The sequence below is a fragment of the Chiloscyllium plagiosum genome, chromosome 18 (assembly GCF_004010195.1).
Source record: "Chiloscyllium plagiosum isolate BGI_BamShark_2017 chromosome 18, ASM401019v2, whole genome shotgun sequence".
Classification (NCBI taxonomy): Eukaryota; Metazoa; Chordata; class Chondrichthyes; order Orectolobiformes; family Hemiscylliidae; genus Chiloscyllium; species Chiloscyllium plagiosum.
In genome coordinates, this window is record NC_057727.1 from 43,812,310 (window position 1) to 43,833,675 (window position 21,366).

Here is a 21,366-nt window from a genome sequence, read left to right on the forward strand (position 1 = left end):
CCCATTTTTATATAGGCAAAATAAATTTGTGCATTTATTGTACTTGTGTCATTGAAAAGATAAGGAATTATGGAGATGAACAATTTCTGTTGCATCCCCATAGCAACATTCTGGTTAATCAGAGTCTTCCTGTTTGATCTGGTACTTAATATTGACAGTTAACTATTCTTGTTCCACCTTAGTGCCAATGACAACTAGTATCCTATTCTCATGCTGTTGAGAGTGTGGTGCTGGAAAAGCACAGCAGGTCAGGAAGCTTCTGAGGAGCAGGAGAATCGATGTTTCGGGCAAAAAGCTCTTCATCAGGAAGCTCCTGGTGAAGGGCTTTTGCCTGAAACATCAATTCTCCTGCTCCTCAGATGCCTCCTGACCTGTTGTGCTTTTCCAGCACCACACTCACAACTCTGATCTCCAGCATCTGCAGTCCTCACTTTCTCCTATTTTCATGCTGTGTAAATTGCTGCCCAATTTTTCCAGTCTGGTTATTTCATCGCAGTTGTAAGGAGTGTAAGACAATAGTTAAAAAAAACCTTATCTCCTTTGAGCAATATTTCACTTCTGAAACTGCCATTCAATTATTAAACAGATGTTTATTAAAAAAACGAATATGCACTTTACATTTGATGAAATATTGATCGCAACGTCAATAGTTCTCGGAAAAGAAACTATAATCTTGTTCCTAATGAAAAATCCAAGTTTAGTCAATACTACAGTGGATTATTTAATATAAGAATTTGTTAAATCCCCAAGTAGACAGTTACAAAGTTTAGTGAGATATTTTTTCTCCCAGTTAGGCAAATAACGATTAAAGCCAGGCCAACACAGAAGTACCTTTACCTTGGAAGATGCTGGAGCGTCTCCAACAAATCTAAATGTGAGTGATATCAATATTTATACCACTGAAATGCTGAACTAGCAGAAAATCCGCAAGCACACGTACTAATTAACATCCTTTGTGATAGTCAACATCCTTCAAGCTAACAGGATGCTAAGAGATGCACATGACGGTGACTTCCTTGTTACACAATTACCTCTTAAAATTAGAACACAGTTTCCTGGATTCCACGTGACAGGTGATTTAATAAGATCCTTAGAAAGTAACATCGTCCATTGTAAAACTTGTTATCTGTGGCTTACTGAGGTGACGAGTCCAAAAACAAGTTCCTGTTTTTCAGAAAACTGCATTGTATAAAAGGATGCAGAATGATATGGCATAGGATGTTGGTATATTTTCCTTTCAATAGGCACAGGATGTTCCACTGGATGAGCACCAATTATGCCTAAGCATGTTTTTCCCCTTTGCTCTACTCTTACTTTTTTAATCTCTATATTTTGGGAGAATCTTTGTGTTAATTTATTATAATCCCTTATTGCAGCTGGATTCCTTTACAGTCAAGGTTGCCCTTAAGGTCTTTCCATTACGTTACTCTGTTATATACTGTAATCCTTTGAATAACTTCAGTAAGGTGCTCGACAAGGCTCCCCGTGGGTGACTGGTTAGCAAGATTAGATCTCACGGAATAAAGGGAGAACTAGCCATTTGGATACAGAACTGGCTCAAAGGTAGAAGACAGAGGGTGGTGGTGGAGAGTTGTTTTCCACACTGGAGGCCTGTGACCAGTGGAGTGCCAGAAGGATCAGTGCTGGGTCCTCTACTTTTTGTCATTTACAAAAATGATTTGGATGCGAACATAAGAGATACAGTTAGTAAGTTTGCAGATGATACCAAAATTGGAGGTGTAGTGAACAGCAAAAAAAGTTATCTCAGACTACAACAGGATCTTGATCAGATGGGCCAATGGGCTGAGAAGTGGCAGATGGAGTTTAATTCAGATAAATGCGAGATGCTGAATTTTGGGAAAGCAAATCTTAGCAGGACTTATACACTTAATGGCAAGGTCCTCGGGAGTGTTACTGAACAAAGAGACCTTGGAGATCAGGTTCATAGCTCCCTGAAAGTGGAGACACAGGTAAATAGGATAGTGAAGAAGGCGTTGGTATGCTTTCCTTTATTGGTCAGCATATTGAGTACAGGAGTTGGGAGGTCATGTTGAGGCTGTACAGAACATTGGTTAGGCCACTGTTGGAATATTGCGTGCAATTCTGGTCTCCTTCCTATCGGAAAGATGTTGTGAAACTTGAAAGGGCTCAGAAAAGATTTACATGGATGTTGCCAGGGTTGGAGGATTTGACCTTTAGGGAGAGGTTGAATAAGCTGGGGCTATTTTCCCTGGAGCATTTGAGGCTGAGAGGTGAACTTGTAGAGGTTTACAAAATTATGAGGGGCATGGATAGGATAAATAGACAAAGTCTTTTCCCTGGGGTGGGGGAGTCCAGAACTACAGGGCATAGGTTTTGGGTGAGAGGGGAAAGATATAAAAGGGACCTAAGGGGCAGCTTTTTCACAGAGGGTGGTACGTGTATGGAATGAGCTACCAGAAAAAGTGGTGGAAGCTAGTACAACTGCAACATTTAAGAGGCATTTGGATGGGTATAGGAATAGGAAGGGTTTGGAGGGATATGGACCGGGTGCTGGCAGGTGGGACTAGATTGGGTTGGGTTATCTGGTTGGCATGGACTGGTTGGGCCAAAGGGTCTGTTTCCATGCTGTACATCTCTATGACTCTAAATACTAACTTTGACTCCTCTTGTCAGCCACATTTGGAGAACAATGTTTGTGGGAACCTTTGTGCACTAAAGAAATGTCTGCTTGTCATATATGTTGGGCAAATAATAGATACCATCATAGCTTTAATGCAGTTTCCTAATCTACCTTAGTGAACTTTCCCTTCATACCAATGTAGTTCTCTTTATTTAGATGTAAACTCTTAGTTTCAGACTGAACTAAATTGCTTCTAAACTCAGTTTAAAATTCATTCACATTATAATTATTCCTCCTGACAGGCCTCTTTGCTATGAGGTTTTTCATTAGTTCCATCTATTGGAGAATATCTATTGATGAGGAAAGCAAAATAAACAAGAATATGAGAGTAGACGAGTAAATGATAAAAAAAATTAAATATTTTTGCACATGTATGAATGGAAGAGATTAGCAGATGTAAATATAAATCCATTAGAAGCTGTGACAGATAAAACTTTAACAGGGGATTAAAAGTTGGAATAGACATTAAACAAACATTTGCTACCTGGATTTAGTTTCTGAAATAATGGGAAACTAAGAGTTTCTAGCAAGAATGAGGATCTTAAAGAAATCAGTATAAGTAAATAAAGAACTCAATATTATATCTGAATTAGTCTGTGCGATTTCTTGACAATATCTTGTTGCATTTCATTAAATTGTCATGCACATTATGACTGCAAATTTGGTTTACCCATCTATATGAAAATTCAAATTCGCCTAACTTGATTATTGCATTACCCTTATTTCTACAACTGTAATTTCCTGATTTATACTTTGTGCTATATTACAACTGTTGTTAATGGATCTATAACCATCTCCCAAAAATATTTACTCTCCCTAATTATTGTGAATCTTTTGCACACTCAGCAATAGTACCTTAAGCTTTGACTTTCTTTTGATTTTATGTGGTTACCCTCATCGCCTAATGCCCATTACATTGATGCTTAACTACCCTGAACCATTCTGCTTATTTTTATGCAGAATGCTGCTTTGCTTTAGTGCTGTGATTTTTACCTTGATACTTTCAAATTTACCCTTTGCTGAAACCTCTCACCCTTACCCTCATTTGTTTGAAGCCCTGTCTATTGCCCTAATTGTTTGAGAGGAACTGGGTCCTGTCTTTTTAAAGGTCATCTATCCCAATTGAATGGCTCCCTTTTTCCCTAAGTCCTTGGGCCAGTGGTGGTGAAACAAAACTGTGCTTTCCATACCACTCCATCAGCCATGTATGTAAAATATTGATCTGCTTATTTTTATGTTAATCCATGTGCACATCAGGTAATAACCATGAAACTTTTACTTTTAAGATTCTGTTTCTTCATTTAGATTTTAACCCTTCACAGTTATTTTAGCAGAACATCATTCCAAGTCCTATCTATGTCGTTGAGATTTATAGAACAGAATAGAATAGACTTTATTGTCACATGCACTCAAATTAATGCAGTGAAAAGCTTGCAATGCCATCTCTTAGTACCATCTTAGGTACGGGATACCTACATACAGATATTTTAAGTGTTATTACAGAACTGGAATAGTAAAAAAAAAGTAGACTAGCATGGGAATACAGAGTTTTAAAAGTCTCGAATGATAATAAAAAGTATTTTTAAAGTAGTCCTTTTCCACGGAGTCTGTGCCTGCCAAGCTTCAGAACATGAGGCCTCACTACCTCCATGCACAGGCCCTGTCCGGAATCGCCTCCAAGACTTGTCCCTCCGACTGGCCCGCACTCACTCTGCTTCCACTCTGGGCTCCGCCCGTGCCTCACTTCCAGGATTCTCCCCACGCTCGCTCTGTTCTTGCTTTGGGTTCCAGCCATGACTCATTTCCAGATTTCGACTTGCACTCACTCTGCTCCTGCTGCTACTTGCTTCCAGTATCTGGCCAGCTCCCTCTCTAATCATGATGGCTTCCGGGACTAGCCTCCTAGGTCAGGCCAGGCTTGGTCTACTCCTGCTCTGGGCTCTGACTGCGACTCACTTCCCCACTGGCCTGGTTTCTGACATGTCTCCTGCATTGGGCTGGTCTGGGATTTCACTCTCCATTCCCTCCTGATGGGGTAGTTTAAGAAGTTAAAAGTTGGGGGGGAAGAAAAACTGCAGCAAAGAGGGAAAAAAGGAAAAGGGAAAGGGGACTGGTAAGCAGAGGATCTCCGGCTGGAGCGCCTTACTCTGCTGCTTTCTCTCTGTATTATTTGTTTTTATATAGGCTTACTCAGCAGAATAGAATATACAAGCTGGAGTATATTCAAAATGTTATATAAAGGGAATTGCATCTTACTGTAATATGAATTTAAGGTACACTTGATATTAATGGGAATAACACCATTGTAAATCAAATTACCCATCTTAAGTTTGAAAGTATTTTATCTGAGGCTTTCAGCCACAACATCAGTTAATTGCAAATAAAAGCAGAATAAAGCTGTATCATATAAATGGTACAGAATTACAAAGGCTTGATAAGGCTGTCACAATCTTAGGATTGTTAAATAAACCACTGGAGCTTCAATTTTATTACTGATATCATCATGTATGTTCTCGATGTGTTATTACCTTGCATTTTAAAGAATTGTTTCGCTAAGTGTTAGTTTAGTGACTTTTTATATTATGATGTTAACTAATGACTGAACAATGAAAAAATGCATAGATACGTGGTATTCCAATCCTAATCTTCTCAATGTGAGTAATGTTGTACATATCCAGTGCCCAGGTTAAATTAGGCAATGACAATCCCAAATATCCTTCACAGCCAGTAAACAGGAGTAACATAATAAAGTTGGTGACTGATGTCTTGGCCTGTCGGTGAAATAACTTGATATTCGTGTCTGCCTCTGGAGGTCTTGGTAAAACATGGACTGTTGTCACTACTTTATTAGTCACATAGGGGTTGCGTAAAGATTTAGATTTGAAGCAATGTACTGGAGATCTAATTTTAGCGAAAGGTCAGAGATGGGTCATGGCGTGGCTTACATTTTCTTCAACATATGATTCATCCTTGTAGCCAGGCAACAATTACTGCGTTGGCCTTATGACTTCCTTTGAGAGCAATTTCTGTGTTGTCCCTGAAAGTAATGGGGAAACAGTCCATCATAAGAGTAATGAATCTTAAGGTCTCCTTTCTACCCAGGAAGTTTCACTTCAGAGGTTCTCTGTGCTTTGACACAAACATAACCAGACTATTGCACTAACTTGTACAAGACCACCTTACAGAACCTCCCAATATAAAGTACGTTGCACAGCATGCTAAATACAAACCAGAAACATTTGATTCCACATTTGTGTTTTGACAATTTTAATATTATTTTGCATTTTGTCTATGTGCCTTGCATTAAAACAGTTTCTAGAGGAGTTAGGACATACAAAAGCCACTGTGTTGTATTGGCCTCTGCTGGTAGATTGAGAAGAATCAAATCTTTTGGAATAAATCACATCTTTTGAAAAGGTCCTATAAAAGCAATGAGATAAACAGCAGGTAATCTACTTCAGTGATTGTGGTTGAGGTTTAATATTGGGAAAGGTCAACACTACTGCTCTTCCTTATGATGCAATGGAATTTTTGTTTTAAATGTCCAAGGAAAGAGCACAGTTTCTCATCTGAACAGATAGTATAAACCATTTACTATGGCTGCTTTTAGCATCAAGATCAAGTGATAAGTGGCTATCTGTTATTTCCAGCAAAGGGTATCAGTTGTACTTCCATCACGCTGCTTTTCCTGGTACTTGCTTTTATTGGCTTTACAAGTATCTGTTCATGTTTTTTTTCTAGCATAGCACAACATTTCTGATCTACCACACTGGGCTTAGCTGAAATATAAGCTGTGAAGTCAGGTGTCCTGTGCTGGACAAATCATGTACCACTTTAATATCAATGTCCTAATGCTGATTCAATAGCTAATAATAAAATGGCATACATAAACTAAAGCTGGCTAAGGTAAAACAGTGAGAACATGCAAAATTATGACATATGATTCCACAAACAGCCAGTTCTACCTGTTTACCAGCTTTGCTGCTTTGTCATTCTGTTTGTCCACCATCTTCAACGGAGTCAACAAACTAAATATTAGGAAAATGTAAGCTCTTGTCTTCAGTTGCCACCATGCACTCGATTCTCCAGTCTCTGGCTGCAGCTTGCTCCTTGGCAGTTGACTGAGGCTGAACCAGACTTGAACCTTCACAGCCATGTTTGACCGCAACATAAGAATTGTACCACAGATCTACTCCATCACTAGTAATGGTTTACTTCCACTTCCATAACATCAACCACCTCTACCTTTATCTTAGCTCAAGTGCTGTTAAACTAAGGTGAGATTGGGGGTGGTTACATGTTAGGCATCTGGGAGAAGGGGGATGGTTGTGTGCTGGGTATCAGTGGGATTGGAGATGGTTGCATTGGGTATCTGTGGGATTGGGGGTGGTTGTATGCTAGGTATCTGTGGGGGGGGGGGAAGGAAATGGTTGTGTGCTGGGTAGTGTAGGATTGGGTGTGGTTATGGGCTGGATGTCTGTGGGATTGGATGTGGTTGCATGCTGGGTAGTTAAGTCTGGAATCTGTGGGACTGAGGGTGTTATGTATTAGGTATCTGTGAGAGGGGGCCCAGAGCAAGGAGAGAAGATTTGAACCTTTCAAAGTCTGCAATGCTAATAAAATTGGAAACTTTTTAATAGGGTTCCAGATGCTGGGTAATTGATTACCTTATTGAGAGGACCCATCATACATCTTTCAGGATACATCTGATCGCTGACAACCTGGAGACCAAAAGATCTGGACCAATGTCTCTTTATGCTGTTTGTTGTCAAATTATTGCTGACACTGCTGTTGTGAAGCACTTTCAGATGTTATAAATGTGCTATATAGCTGAGAGCTATTGTTGTAATTAAAGAAGTTACCATATTTAACCCAAATAATTATAGCTCTCTCAAAGTGTTTAATTTACCATTGAGATCAATTTCTCCCATGTGGATTTGGCCATTTTATCTTGAGTAACTAACTATCCATTCAACTTAGGCCTAGCCTAAAAGGAATTACCTAGTAGAAGAAAGCCCTGAATTGAAAATTCAAGATTTCTCTATTCTACTTTCAATGACAATAGGTTGGAAATAACTGTAATCTCTTTTGTACACAGGGGTGATGCTTGACTTTGTTCTCAGACAGATGTTGGCATGGACGTTGCTGAAGTCATGGCCTTGAGTGCGTACTATTATTACAAGGTAAAACTGAAAAACTTCTGCTGTCTATAGATATTCAGCTAGTAAATGTGCAGGCAATGGTGGAAAGTCAGAAATTAATGTCAGTGATATGTTATTGTCACATAACCTGCTTTGTCAGATTTTTCTTTTGCCAAAGAAATCTGCATGGGGATCAGGAAGAATGGTATGAATTAGATTAACTGCCCACAAGTCTTGAACTAAAGCTATAGGAGCTGGATATTACAGGTCTCTGCTGGCGTTTTTTCATTTGACTCGGGGTGGAGCAGCTTGTAATAGAGGTGAGGCTATACACCACCTTCCCACCCATCCCTGACTCAGCCCCATAAATACCAATACAGCCTGCCCATCATTAGTGAATAAACAATCAATGGTCAATGGAGTTTGATAAATTGGCATCAAAACGACAATGCCCATGCTATAAAATGGTTGGCAATGAGCAGCTGGAATGGGGTGTTTAAAATAGCAGGAAGGATTACTGTCTTCAGGGTTAGCTCTTTTTCAATCAGAGGCATTTTATTAAAAAACAAAAGAGGGACACTCTACCAACACACTCACCATCCCCCTCACCTGAGGCGTCCAAGAAACCCTGTTCAATGTCTAACCTACCTCATTCTAATCTCCATAAGCCCTCCTTCCTGCTTACAGCCCTGATAGGGCCTGGTGTGGACCAGTGGTAATGCCAGAACTGCAGGAGATGCTGGCTAATCAGATTGCGAACACAGGAGGATGTGAGTGGTGGGTTGTGCTGGCAATTTTCTGCCCACCTGAAAAAAAAAATCTGGATTGTTACCATCATGGGCAAATGAATATTGAATGATGTAGCAGCAATACTTATTTCTGAACATGCTCTCTGGCCTTCAACAATTTTACAATTACTGTATCTCATTCCACCAAAAGAAAACTAACATCGCAGATTTTAGAAGTTTTTTAATTGCTGGACAGCTTCTGTATTCTTCTTTTTGTCTTTTTTAAATCCCTCTGTCTAAGTCTTTGTTTTACATCAATTTAACTTGTAAAAAATGTTCTTTCACAAGATATAGATTTCTGGAAAAAAAACAATAGCATTCATCCTTACTTGCTATTGAGGATAAGATGGTGAGCTATTGTCTTGAACTGCTGCAGCACATGTGCTGTAGTTACCCCCACACTTTTTAACTCAGGTTGTTTGACTTCGTTCTTCCAAAGGAGAGGTTGTTTTGCACTGGGGTCAAAATGGAGTGCTGCGACTATGGCGTACAAAGAGTGGGACCCTCAGGTGTGATTGCAAAAGTGGCAAACAAAGAGGTGGCCACCACCAGGACTCACTGTCCAATTAGGGAAGGTGGCCCAACTCCCAAAGATACTGGCTCAGTCAGATGTTCAGCAATTCGACATTCGCTTCCTGCTGAGGCTGCAGGAGGAAGAAAAGGAGATCACAATAATGAGGTTCCCTCTTTGATTTGAACAGTTCTTGTTTATCCTCCAACTCCTGTTGGAGTGTATTTGCTTCAGGATATTTTTGTCTGGCATCTGCAGGCTCATCAGTAAAAGCAATATTTAAATGCCAAAGTTGATATCAGTCCTTCTATTTTTATCAAATGACATTGCAAAATGCTTTGAAGTAATTCCTTGATGGACAGAGTTTTTTTTTCATCATTTTCTCTTCAAGGATGTTTCAAATGCACTCTCCCATTAATTAATTCTTCTGTTCTGATGCAGTTGTATTGTCATCCAAGTCATCCTTATTCTGATCCGGGTTGATTTGCATTCAAGTTTGGCTCCATTTGTCAAGCATCCACTAATCTGCAAATGGGCTATTTGAAGGAATTGGTGGGTGGTTGTTGGGGCTGGTGAAGAGGGCAATAATTGAGGCTGGTGGAGTAATGTTGATAATTAGGGCTCTGGATTGAGGTATGGTTTGGGGTGGAAGAGGAGTACCCCTGCACCACCTAGCCTCAAAGAGGGTTGAAGCAGCCACTTTTTTGGGAAGCCACCAACTCCTGTCTGCTCTTTATTACTGGGTTTCCCACACAAACAGCAGCGAATCTTAAACGGAGCTCCCAGTTGCACCATGCAAGTTCCAATATATCCATGCAGTTTACTCACGGTAACCCCAAAATCACTGGCATAAAAAGACTGGGAGATGGATGTCATGGAGGTTAATATATTTAATACATTTAATATACTTTATTCTTAACCTCTCCCCTGCCCTACCCTTTATTGCCCATCACTGAAATGAACTGGAGGATGGGGTTAACATTGAAGCTGCAGATTTGCCAACCCAAAGTTTGATATTGAATGCAACAAACTGTCCCTCATTTGTTCATGTTTCAAATGGAACAGAATGGAACAAAATCAGGGGAAAGCTAGTTCAACTGGGCAATGATAAAAATCACAGAAAATGTGGAACATGATGGAAATAAAACCTGAAAGCAACATGATGAAACAAATTGAAAAACTAATTAAATGAGAAAAATACAAAGAGAAAAGGCAGCAGCAATTAAAATAATTAAACATACAATGAACAGGTAGAAGGAAACATGTTAACAAAACCAGCATCAGAACATCTAGCGCACACATAAAAAAGGTAGACCTGAGACAAGAAGAAAAAGAGCAACCAAGTAAAGGGATAATAAATTCAAGCAAGGATAGTATATGTATTTTTACATTTGTACTAGCAGAGATCCATAAAATATGCAATCAAGTTAGTATATACCTAACCAATTCCATTGTTTCAGCTAGTGTCACTCCTCCCATGCCATTGCCTAACTCCACACTGACCTCTCACTCCCACAACATCTGCAATCCATATCATCCCACCCATACCTCCTTGATTGGTACCCCTTCTCCATCATAAGCAATCACATCCTCCACACAGATGCTCATTGCTCAAAATGCCTATGATATAAAAAATGGACTATAAACAATTTACCAAAACTCTTTTGATAACACCTTCCAAACACATGACCTTCACCATTTTAGAAGAACAAAGGCAGCAGACCCATGGGAACACCACAACCTGGAAGTCCCCTCCAAGTAGGGACATTATCACTGCATCAAGAGCCCTCTACTGATAACTATTTGTTTTTTATTTAACCTATTTTTCTAACCAACCTATTCAGAGATGTTATTACATACTTCTGGAGCAGGTGGGATCCAGGTCTCCTGGTTCAGAGGTAGATGCACTACCACTGCACCACAAGCGGTCCCCTCTATTGATGACCACAAGTCTTTATTTGTGACAGCTTGATCAATTGATTAGCTAATTAAGAAAGTTGACTGTAAAATTAACTAGTTTAGCTCAATTATCAAGGAAATGAGAGGGAAACGGATGGAGTTGGGAATCTAATCGAACATCTATGAACAGGAAGGCTGCAGAAGTTACAGCATTATAATTCAGTATTTATGTGGAGAAGTAACACCTAAGCAGAGTGAAATGATGTTTCAAATGTTGATGTTAGTACATGAATAATAATCAGAGTGATGAGTCAGGAAAATAATTCAACAGCAACGTAATATACCAAAATCAAATTAAGGAACAAGAAAAATTGCTGTACATAATCTGATTCCTACTGCAGTGTAATTTCATGCTGAAGGCAAAAAAGAAATCTGTTGATTACTACGTAAACACAGTGGCATTAAATCAATGGCAAACTTCCTCCGTATGGAATAACTCCAGATTTAACTAAAAACATAATACCATGAACAGACAGAAATCTGGTGCCATCACAGGATTACCAAGAAAGATCTCTATGACCACTGACAAAATGACACTACATGGTGAGAAACAGGAGTACATCAGCATTTTTAAATTGGCAAATAATTACAGGAAGATGGTCTTGTTTTATGTTTATTGCAATCTAAATAAGCATTCAGTGAAATTCTCTGGAATCATATGGCCCCAGCAGTAATTAGGCTCTAGGTGCAGCTTTAACGTCAAACTGAAACAAATAATTACGTGAATAACTCCTTAGGAGTAATGTTCCCAGCTTGTTAATTTATATCTAACAATATTGTACAAGTTTAAGTTTTACATGTCTAATTGATACATGGCATTAAAGGAAGGAAAAATTGCAGTACCTATAGATAGTATACACGTGTGCAGTATCTGGAAACAAAACCTTGCTTAGAATGCGAAAGATGTACCTGATAAACTTAAGACGCAGTTCCTTTAGTGTGGCATTCTTCATTCTTTAAATAATTTATTCCTGAATAAATAAGACAAGTTGTAATGAGGTGAAGAGGGATGAATTGGCTTCCACGTTTCCGAGTTAGTCACAACGAAAGCTTGTGTTCGTGACACAGTATGTGTCAATATCTTTCCCCAATTAAAATAGTTAACTGTTTTCAGTAGAAATAATAAGCAGCCAATTGCAAGGCTCCCTTGTCTGAAAGAGCAATTTTATTAATCCTGCTAATCCCAAAGAAAGCAATAAAGATGTGACATTCAGCATATGACCCCTTTGAAACCACTTAGGTCGCACATGTACACATACAAAGTTAAAACAAGCTGTTGCCTGGGATGCTGAAAGGCAAAATATAGGGTGTCCTTTGGTATAAGGTCTAAAACTGAGACTACTGTTGGGTTGTTGCTGTCTTGGGCCATCAGCACAAGCTAGTACTGCAGTTATTCTTGGAATTCTTGATATGCTGACATTTCTTTCCAACTTGTATTATCATGGGGTCTTTGCTGCCTCTCCTACTCTTTTTAGTCAAAATTCCATCTCTTTCTCTGCTGTAATTACCTCCTCAAAATACAAGCTTGGCATATTCACCATATGTCAGCGATCCTTTTTGGTTTATCAGATTATGAAATTGGAGATGAAAACATCGTGCACAATGTGTGAAACTTCTCCTGATAGTGTAAATTTGATAGGAGATAATGTCCTCTTCATGCCTCTTGGTGGGGATGTAATATTAATATCTACTTGGCCATCTTTTCCCAAAGCCACATTGGTTTCTTGTATCTCGGCCACCTGTATAGTCAGGTCATGCCTGTGGTCATTGTAAGTCAGTGTTAAGTCCCTAATTCATTAAAGTCACAGGTGTGAAAAAGGACAGTGGAATTGAAAGATCAGGAGTCCATATTTTACGTCATATGGAAAGTAAAACTCAATGACACATTGCTCAACAGGGATTTTATACATAAAGTGGTGAGATAGTGATCTATTTTTGTATTCAAATTTGCTGACATTACTGTACATCTTCACTCACAGAAACACTTGGCCCTTTTTAAAGTTCCAAATATACTACCTTCTCTTGAAGGAGGTGACTAGTTTCTAATGGTGGTTCCATGAACATCAGCAGCACTCTGTCATCTAACCAGTAAATGAACCTTAATAGTGACTCCTGTTAAATTACTCAGACACTGATGATATCCATAAGCAAAACTTCCTATAAATGCCCTTTTTTTGAAAACCAAAGCTCAATGACAGAAAATAAAATTTAACAGCCAATGGAACTTCTCCTCCTCCCCCGGCCAGATGTTCTGAGTGTTAACTAAGTTGGCATAATTAGATTCATAATTAGATGTAAAGATTCATAAAATAAAAATGTGACTTTCCTGATCTGGAAATAGAGTTCCATACAATTTACTTAGAGTTACTGTATATATCCAAATATATGACATACATTGACTTAAAAAGAGGATGTTAAATAACCGATGAAAAACTTGTACATGAAGTTTTCGGACGTCCATGATTATATGAAGTAAACAAAGTAGACTTTCTACAAAGAATCACAGAAGAAAAACAGAAGAGTTATGATACAGAAGGCCATTCAGTCCAATGTCTAGTGCCTATCTATTGCTTTCTCCATCCCCACCCCACTGTATATTATTTCTATCCAATGTACTCTTGAATGCCTCAACTGAATTTGCTCCACCACATTTCTAGGCAGTTCTCCATAACCAAGCTACTTGAGGTGTGAAAAAGTATTTTTCCTCGCATCACATTTGCTCCTTTGGGAAATCATTAAGTCTGTAGTCTTTGGTTCGTAATCTTTTGAGAGTGGAAACAGTTTCTCCCTAATTATTTAACAAATTCACTCATGATTTTGAAAACCTCTATCAGATCTCCTCTGTGATGAGAGGAGTGCTAAATTCTTCAATCTATCCTCATAACTGAAGTTTTTCACACTCTAAAATCTTACATTGTGAGATACTTGGAGGCTGAAGGGAAATTGAGTGGGGTATGCAATGCTTCTGGCACAGCTCATAATACACCATGCTGGAAAGATAACTTGTGTGGAAGTGCCTTCTATTCACTAGAAACCCACCAACTGACCAGATTATGACAGCAAACATGCATTATAGTGATACACACTTGGACTTGCAGAGAATCAGTCATCAAAGAACATTCCTTACTTAATCTTTCCGCAAATTGTGGCAACTTTTGTGCCTACACATCTCACTGTTTTTTCATAAATACAAGAGACAAAAAATTGCTATTCTATTCCTTTTTTCAGAGGTGGAGGGGTGACTTTATAAAGAGGTTATTAAATCATGAGGGGCATGGATAGGGTGAATAGCCACGGTCATTTTCCCAGGTGGAACAGTCAAAAACTACAGAATATAGGTTTAAATTGAGAGGGTAAAGATTTAAAAGGTAATTGAAGGGTAACTTTTTCACACAGAGGGGAGTGTGTTTATGGAGTGAGCTGCCAGAGGTGGGGTACAATTACAATATTTACAAGGCATCTGGATGGGTACATGAATAGGAAGGGTTTAAGAGGAAATGGGCCAAAGCTGGCAAATGAGACTGGATCAGTTTAGGATATCTGGTTAGTATGTACAAGTTGGACTGAAGGATCTGCTTCCATGCTGTACAACTCTATGACTGTCAGTTACTTGGTAAAGATGATACCATTGTATTCAACCTAAAATGAAAACCATGCTTTTTCTCATACATATGCTGAAAATAATCATTATGGTAACTTAAAGAGACCTGTTTCAAATTGAAATGAAGCTTGTTTAATAATTATCAGCTCATTCAATGTAATACCTAAAGAGACATCTTTTGATGGGACTGTCAGAGTCCAAATAATATGACCAAAGATACTCAAATGTGCAGACTTGTACCAGCACATTCAACCTAATATTTCTTTGTGGATTGTAACAAAGCACATATGCCACTGCATCATGATGTTGGAAAACCTTTAACAGTTGGCATCATTTATTTGTTAAAACAATTGCTTATGCCATAGTTTTGATTCATGGACAGTTGACAATTTGTGATGCAATATGAGTAAGTGTCTTTGAACAAAACAGGTTTATCCATATCCTACATCAGCAGAATCAATACGGTTATGATCTCAATCAAGACAAGTAACTTCAGGTTTTGACCTGTTATTTTCTGAAAGAATTAAGCCAAAGTTCTGTTTACAAGTGTCAAAGCAAACTTTAAATATTTTAGCTTACTCCAACCAGAATCATTGCAAGTTAAACATAAATTAACAGAATAATTGCAGTCAATTGTGGACCATAAATTACATATTTAACAGTAGATTTAAATAGAACAGTTCTTAATGATTAGTTCAGCAGTCCATCTAACATATATGTCAATCTGAGCCAAAGTTCTCCAGAGCTCCAGGCTTCCTCTGAAAAAAAAAACTTAAATTATTTTAAGATTTAATCTGATCCTCAGCAGAGCAGAACCAATCCAAATTCCACAGGCATGGTCTTACGAACAATGGCATTTCTGAAGAACTTGCTCAAATTGGTTTATGAAATGTCTAGCTAACACAAGTCCACCCATGTGACCTCAAGTAACAGAAACAACTACCTGGTTGCGTATTCTCAGTAGCTGAATCTACCTTCCCTTCTTCAGTTTGCCGGTGAGAAACCACTGGCTCACCACGGTCACCGATTGCCACGTCTTCTCTCATACAGTTTGAATCAGATGTTTTGAGTTTCAAACTCCTTTTGTCCTGATTTCCTTAGGAACTGAGATGGTCAGTTTAATTTTTCAGTTTCCTTTTTACAATTGTGGTCTGTCTCACCAAACATAGCTTTTGAAATTATGGATTAAACTTTTAAACCTGCTCTTTGCCAATACCACACTGAACTTGGAAACTTAAAAGCTTCACATTTTTAAGATCCCGGTAGAGATATAACTTTAAAAAGACAAACTTAATCTTCTAATAGATATTTGAAAGGACAATATGGCAAGATTTACATTTTTGAGGCTTTACCCTTGGAAACAAAGCATTGTTGATTAAAATAGCAACTGATCACACACTACAGAATGCAATCTTCCCCATTTACAGTACTTTGTGAACAACTTAAAAACAGTCACTATGCTGGCATACTTTTCTTTGATCTACTCATTATTCATTCAAGACCAGTATTTGTTCAGTCTCTAAATAGCCTTGGGCAGCATGGTGGCTCAATAGTTAGCACTGTTGCCTCATAGCACCAGAGACTTGGATACAATTCCAGCCTTGGGTAACAGTCTACGTGGAGTTTGCATTTTCATCCCATGTCTATATGGGTGTCCTCCCACAGTCCAAAGATGTGCAGATGTAGTGTGCAGGCTAGTTGGATATGCTATGGTGGGTACAAGTTATGGGATAGGGCAATAAGGATGTGATGCTCTTCAGAGGGTTGGTGCGGACTCAATGGGCTGAATGGCCTCTGACTGTAGGTATGCTATGATTCAAATTGATGGCTTGGCCATAGAGAGGTAATTACATTGCTGTGGATCTGGAGCCATAAAGATGACAGATTTACTTACTTAAATTATTATTGGATTAGGCCAGTGACATACCACTACAGTACCATTTTCAGTTCCCAAAAGATTAAAATTTTCAATCCTTTCTTATCCTGACAGCTTGTAAACACAGAACCAACATTCAAAATGAGGGATTTTCCTGCTAATGTTTTCATCTAGTACAATATAGGCAAATCTTCCATCATTTCAAATTTTCAAAAATTTGACCTCTAATCCAAAATCTCATCTGCATTGCTCTGTAGTGAGTCATGATGACTTTCATACTCTAGGTGGTACTGCTTTTCCTGATCGTGGCAAACAGATTTGAGATTCATGCATCCTAGAAACTATTTTCCTCTCAAAGCCAATACCATGGTAACATGAACAACATAGACCCTAGTTCCAGGGGAAAAAAAAGCACCGATTATCCATCCTGGAGACCTAAACTCTTCCGGAAAGGAGGTGGATAGTTTTGGACTTAATTGTTCACAACCCAATATTCTCAACACTTTCCTGGGACTTAAAAGAAGTTTAATTACTGTTGAGACAAATATAGCAGTATCTGTCTTTAAGTGTTATGCCTTCTCTCCTGCAACAACCTGGGCCTCCTATTAATCTTTAGCAGTCACATTGCTCACACCTGTTGCGAGGCAGACTACAAGAATACAGTCCTATAAACCCCTCCATGTTATCTTAATTAAAGGCATTTCTGAAACAATCTTATAAAACAATAAAACATTATGCTTGGAATATTGGCCCCTCTGAGGTTTAATGGAAATAAAAATCTGATGGAGGTCAGATTAAGCCTCTAATGTGGCTCCGAGCAGCTAGTGGTGATTTAACATGAGCATCTGTTCACTTAAGCTGGAATAGGATAAGACGGATGCAAGAAATTGCAAGAAAAAAAATGCTCTAAAATGTTAAGTCAGTGAGAGTTCATGTTTTACTACCCAATCTTTTTTAGTTTTTAAAGTTTGTGAGAAATTAGGGACTTAACAAGAAGGACAAAGAGAATTACCCTGGAAAATACAATGCTAGAAATGATCTTCTCACCAACATATGTTTGGTGATATTGAGGTTTAAAATAAACAGAGCTTCAATTATCAATCTGTGTTCTTCCCAGAAAGATCTTGTGGGTAAAGACACCACCCAGTGTTAGCTTTAAGCTATAGGGGTCATAGGTCCCCAATTTAATTCCCAGCCTGTCTGACATAGCTGGTCTCAACAACAGCTGGTGTGCTACCAATGACGTCAATGAACTAAGGTTATAGAAAGGTGAAGGAAAGTTAGCATGGTTTCAAATTCTGCTAATTATCCAGGGACCCAATTGCAAAAGTGTATATTGATATCAAGTGAGGATAAGATCTTTGATACCCACTGTATAAGCTCACACATTAGAACTAGTCATTTGTAAGAGATATCAGAGGGCTATGTGCTTAAATAACTATTTGTCTTGCTCTTGTGCAGTAATGGCATTTTAAAAAAATCTTATAAGACAACCAACATAACCACATGTAGTGGACAAGCACCTTTGAAATAAGCTTCAATTACTTACTGTTTATAGTTGCTTAAAATGCATGTTCACCTCCACCCCCCCCCCCCCCACCGAAGGATAAAATAATCTCCATTTCAATTGACCAAATGTGTGGAATCTTCCCAGAGAATAAAGATGCAATAAATTATTGCATAGCAGTGTATGTTATTTGCAAAATTGTGCTAATCATATTGCATCACAGGATCATCATCTCAGTTTTTTTTTATTCAAATAGTGAATGAGAATTGACAGAGTAAGATAGAAGACAAGGCAAAAAAAGGGACAAGAACAGAACAGAAACTAGGAAAGCATTCAAAAATTAATGAAAATATCCATGGAAAATATAAAAAAATGTTAGAAAAAAACATCCAATTCAGATTAACATTAAAATAGTACCAGAGTACAAGTTCAAGAAAATGTCCTTCATTGCAAACAAGTTCATGATTATATAAAAGAATGCACATAAAACAATTAAAATATTCACAATATGGGGGAAAAGTTGATTTATTGAAAAAAATAAAGATATTGCAGCACTGATGTCGAGCTGTGTAGAGTTACAAAAAAATACACACAGGAAACATATGCTTTATTTGTTTGCCTCCTGTTTTTAAAAGCACATTTTTTTATAGTAGGAAGGAAGACAGGAGTACTATGTAAAGGCATACACAAAAGTTTCTCTCTGGGTAAAGCTGTACAAATATGCAAAAGAATAAGTTAAAAGCTTTGTTTCCAAATTCCCACATGAATTGGAACTTTTTCTCAAGAATAAAAAAATGACTAAGAACCAGCTTACCAAATTAGTTTACTATATATTACATGCTTTGAAAAAAAATAATAAAAATGTTCACAAAAAGTGTCATTCAGAAACTTTACATAATAAACAAAACTGCAACATTTTCTCCCCTTGCTTAAAAAAAAAAGGAAATGACAGCACCTTTCCATGGATTCCAGCATGGCAAGCACACATTCACCAGTTAGAACTTGGAATACACTTTGCCAGGTCTTCAACACACCAAGTTTTAAAATTCATTATTGTAAATGCCATATTAAAAACATCCCCAGGCTCAGAACTGGTAAATGCATGTACTTTCCAAGGAAATAGTGAGGTAGTGTTAGCCTCATGAGCACTTTTGCTTTTAGAAAGGAAACATTTTCTTAACAGATTCACCTTTCTGGCTGTGAAAGACAGTGTGTTGAGGCTTTCTATCTTGTTTACATGCTTTTGTTTTTGCACTGTTCTTTTGAGATGAACTTTGAAACCAGTCCCTTCAAACCTCACCATGGTAACTATAGCTTGAATAGCAGTCCGCATGAGAAGGGCAATAGCCAATTATTTTGGCTCTCTCCCTTCCCTTCTTGTAAGTGGTGACTCATGCTTAGCATACAGTTCCATGGCTACTGGCACTCCTAGGTGCCAGTCTCCTGGCACCTATTCTTCAAAGTGAAATTTGACGATGAATGTTGGCAAGCTATTTGACTCTAGCGTAAATCATTGGAAGCTTGTGAGCTCATTACCTTGCGTATTCCAGAATAAGTTGACTATCAAATTTCAGGAGTCTGCATCATGGGTTATTTTTCACCTTCCTCTTTCTGGGAATGGGACAGAAATTCCTGTAATACCATTACTTCACACAACATGGTTCAGCTAAGTCCTTCCGACAATTTAAAAGATTGAACTTAAAGGGTGCACTGGTCTACACTTCTCAGTAATTACCTTCTCGCTTATTTACCTGCGAGTCTTGGTGGAGTTTGTCATTTGTCGCTTTCATCAACCACAGTGCTTTGTTATATATCATTGTCAAAAACTCTGATACCTTTTGAAACAAGTTAATATATCTAGGTGGATCAGGAGAATAGTATTGTACCTGAGTTACAGGAATTGCACCAAATGTGCCTAGCCAAGATGATCAAAAATCCAGAATTCAGGATGGGCTAATAGTCATAATGCTCTGCTTTAACCAGTTTGCACTATCATCTTGACAGTCAAAACCAGAATTGTGCTTTTTATTTTCTTCAAAAACCATGTTTTTCTTTTCTATTTTGGCAATTGCCTCTCAAGTCATGTGCTCCTTATTTGAAACATATTGTGATAGATATCTTTGATGCATATTTTCATGATTTGTTATATTTGGCATTCAATATGATCCAGTAATGATTGCCATTAGCCTCAATTGGTCCAATAACTCTTCTCCCCCACAAATTAAAAAGCCATTTGAAAGCACTACTGTTAAGTTAAATTATCAAAGCATTTTCAAAAACATGAATGCATAATCCTTTATGTTTTTTCTAGCTAGGAAAAATATCTAAAATGCATTGCCTACCTTTGTCTGGTCCTAATTCCAACTATTCATTTAAAAACTCATAAGCCCACTAAACTCTATTCAAGTAATCAGAGTCAACAGTTCCTTGCCATCAATATATATGACATCCTTCATTTAATAATATGCAAAGTACCCTTAGACTTCCAAAGCATACGAATTCTCTTACTACCCTGCTCTGTCCTTCAACCTTTTGTCTATGCATTTTACTCCAAGTTCACTGAACAATGAAGAGCATCCAATTTTATCAAATCAGTCTTTGAAAAGTGCATTCACAGTTTAAAAAAAATCCAAGTGCCATCCTTCCATGTTTAAGATTTAAATACAAAGTAATCCACTTAAAAGGACTTCCTTCTTTATAACATACAGTTACCAATTTAAAGCAAACCTTTAAGAAACTGTAACCTGTGGAATTTAAACTTTCACTCTTCCTGCACAATCTTGTCAGGATAAGCTTCCCAGCATTCAGGTACAGTACTTTCAACAAACAGAAATGGTCCAAGAATGATTCCCTTGGTAGAAATCAACCATTTTGAACAGATTGAGAAAGATACAAGGCACACAGAGTAAGTTATCCATATGTTAAACAATGAAGGTTGAAAGTCAACCAGCAATCAATTAAACCAGAGTTCCAGGCTTAGAGTCTTCATGCCATAACAACACTTGCTCTTCAGAATACACGTCACCTTCCAGCTGGCTTGTGTCTCCACTGTTTGAGAATATTTGCTCTGGGTAAGCTCTGGTAAATATTTTGAAAGAAAAGTTAGAAAAGAACTGCAATATTCATCTAAAAACGATATGTATTTCAGAAAATGCCAATTTAGTTTAACCACAATTTGCAAATTATAGCTTTTTAAAAAAGCTGCATTTGGTTTAATCAAGTCTATTGCATGAAGGTCACAGGGACATAAGAGTCATGGAGCTGTATAGCACGGAAATAGACCCTTTGGTCCAACTCATCCATGTTCACCCAGTATCCTAA

The 21,366-nt window shown here is 38.0% G+C and overlaps 1 protein-coding gene across 8 annotated transcripts in view; it reads right to left on the reverse strand.

Moving 5' to 3' along the window:
- Positions 1–18,554: 18,554 nt before the first annotated feature.
- Positions 18,555–21,366, reverse strand: part of LOC122559079 (FERM domain-containing protein 4B-like) — a 367,108-nt gene continuing 364,296 nt past the window's right edge. For 6 of the 8 annotated variants that reach the window (XM_043708330.1, XM_043708331.1, XM_043708327.1 and 3 more), the window contains one exon: positions 21,044–21,123. In XM_043708330.1, coding sequence (XP_043564265.1) covers position 21,123 — 1 coding nt within the window. In that variant the 3' untranslated portion in view covers positions 21,044–21,122. Of the gene's footprint in view, positions 21,124–21,366 lie in introns of all 8 variants that reach the window. The other 2 variants (XM_043708329.1, XM_043708332.1) reach the window with 1 other exon arrangement.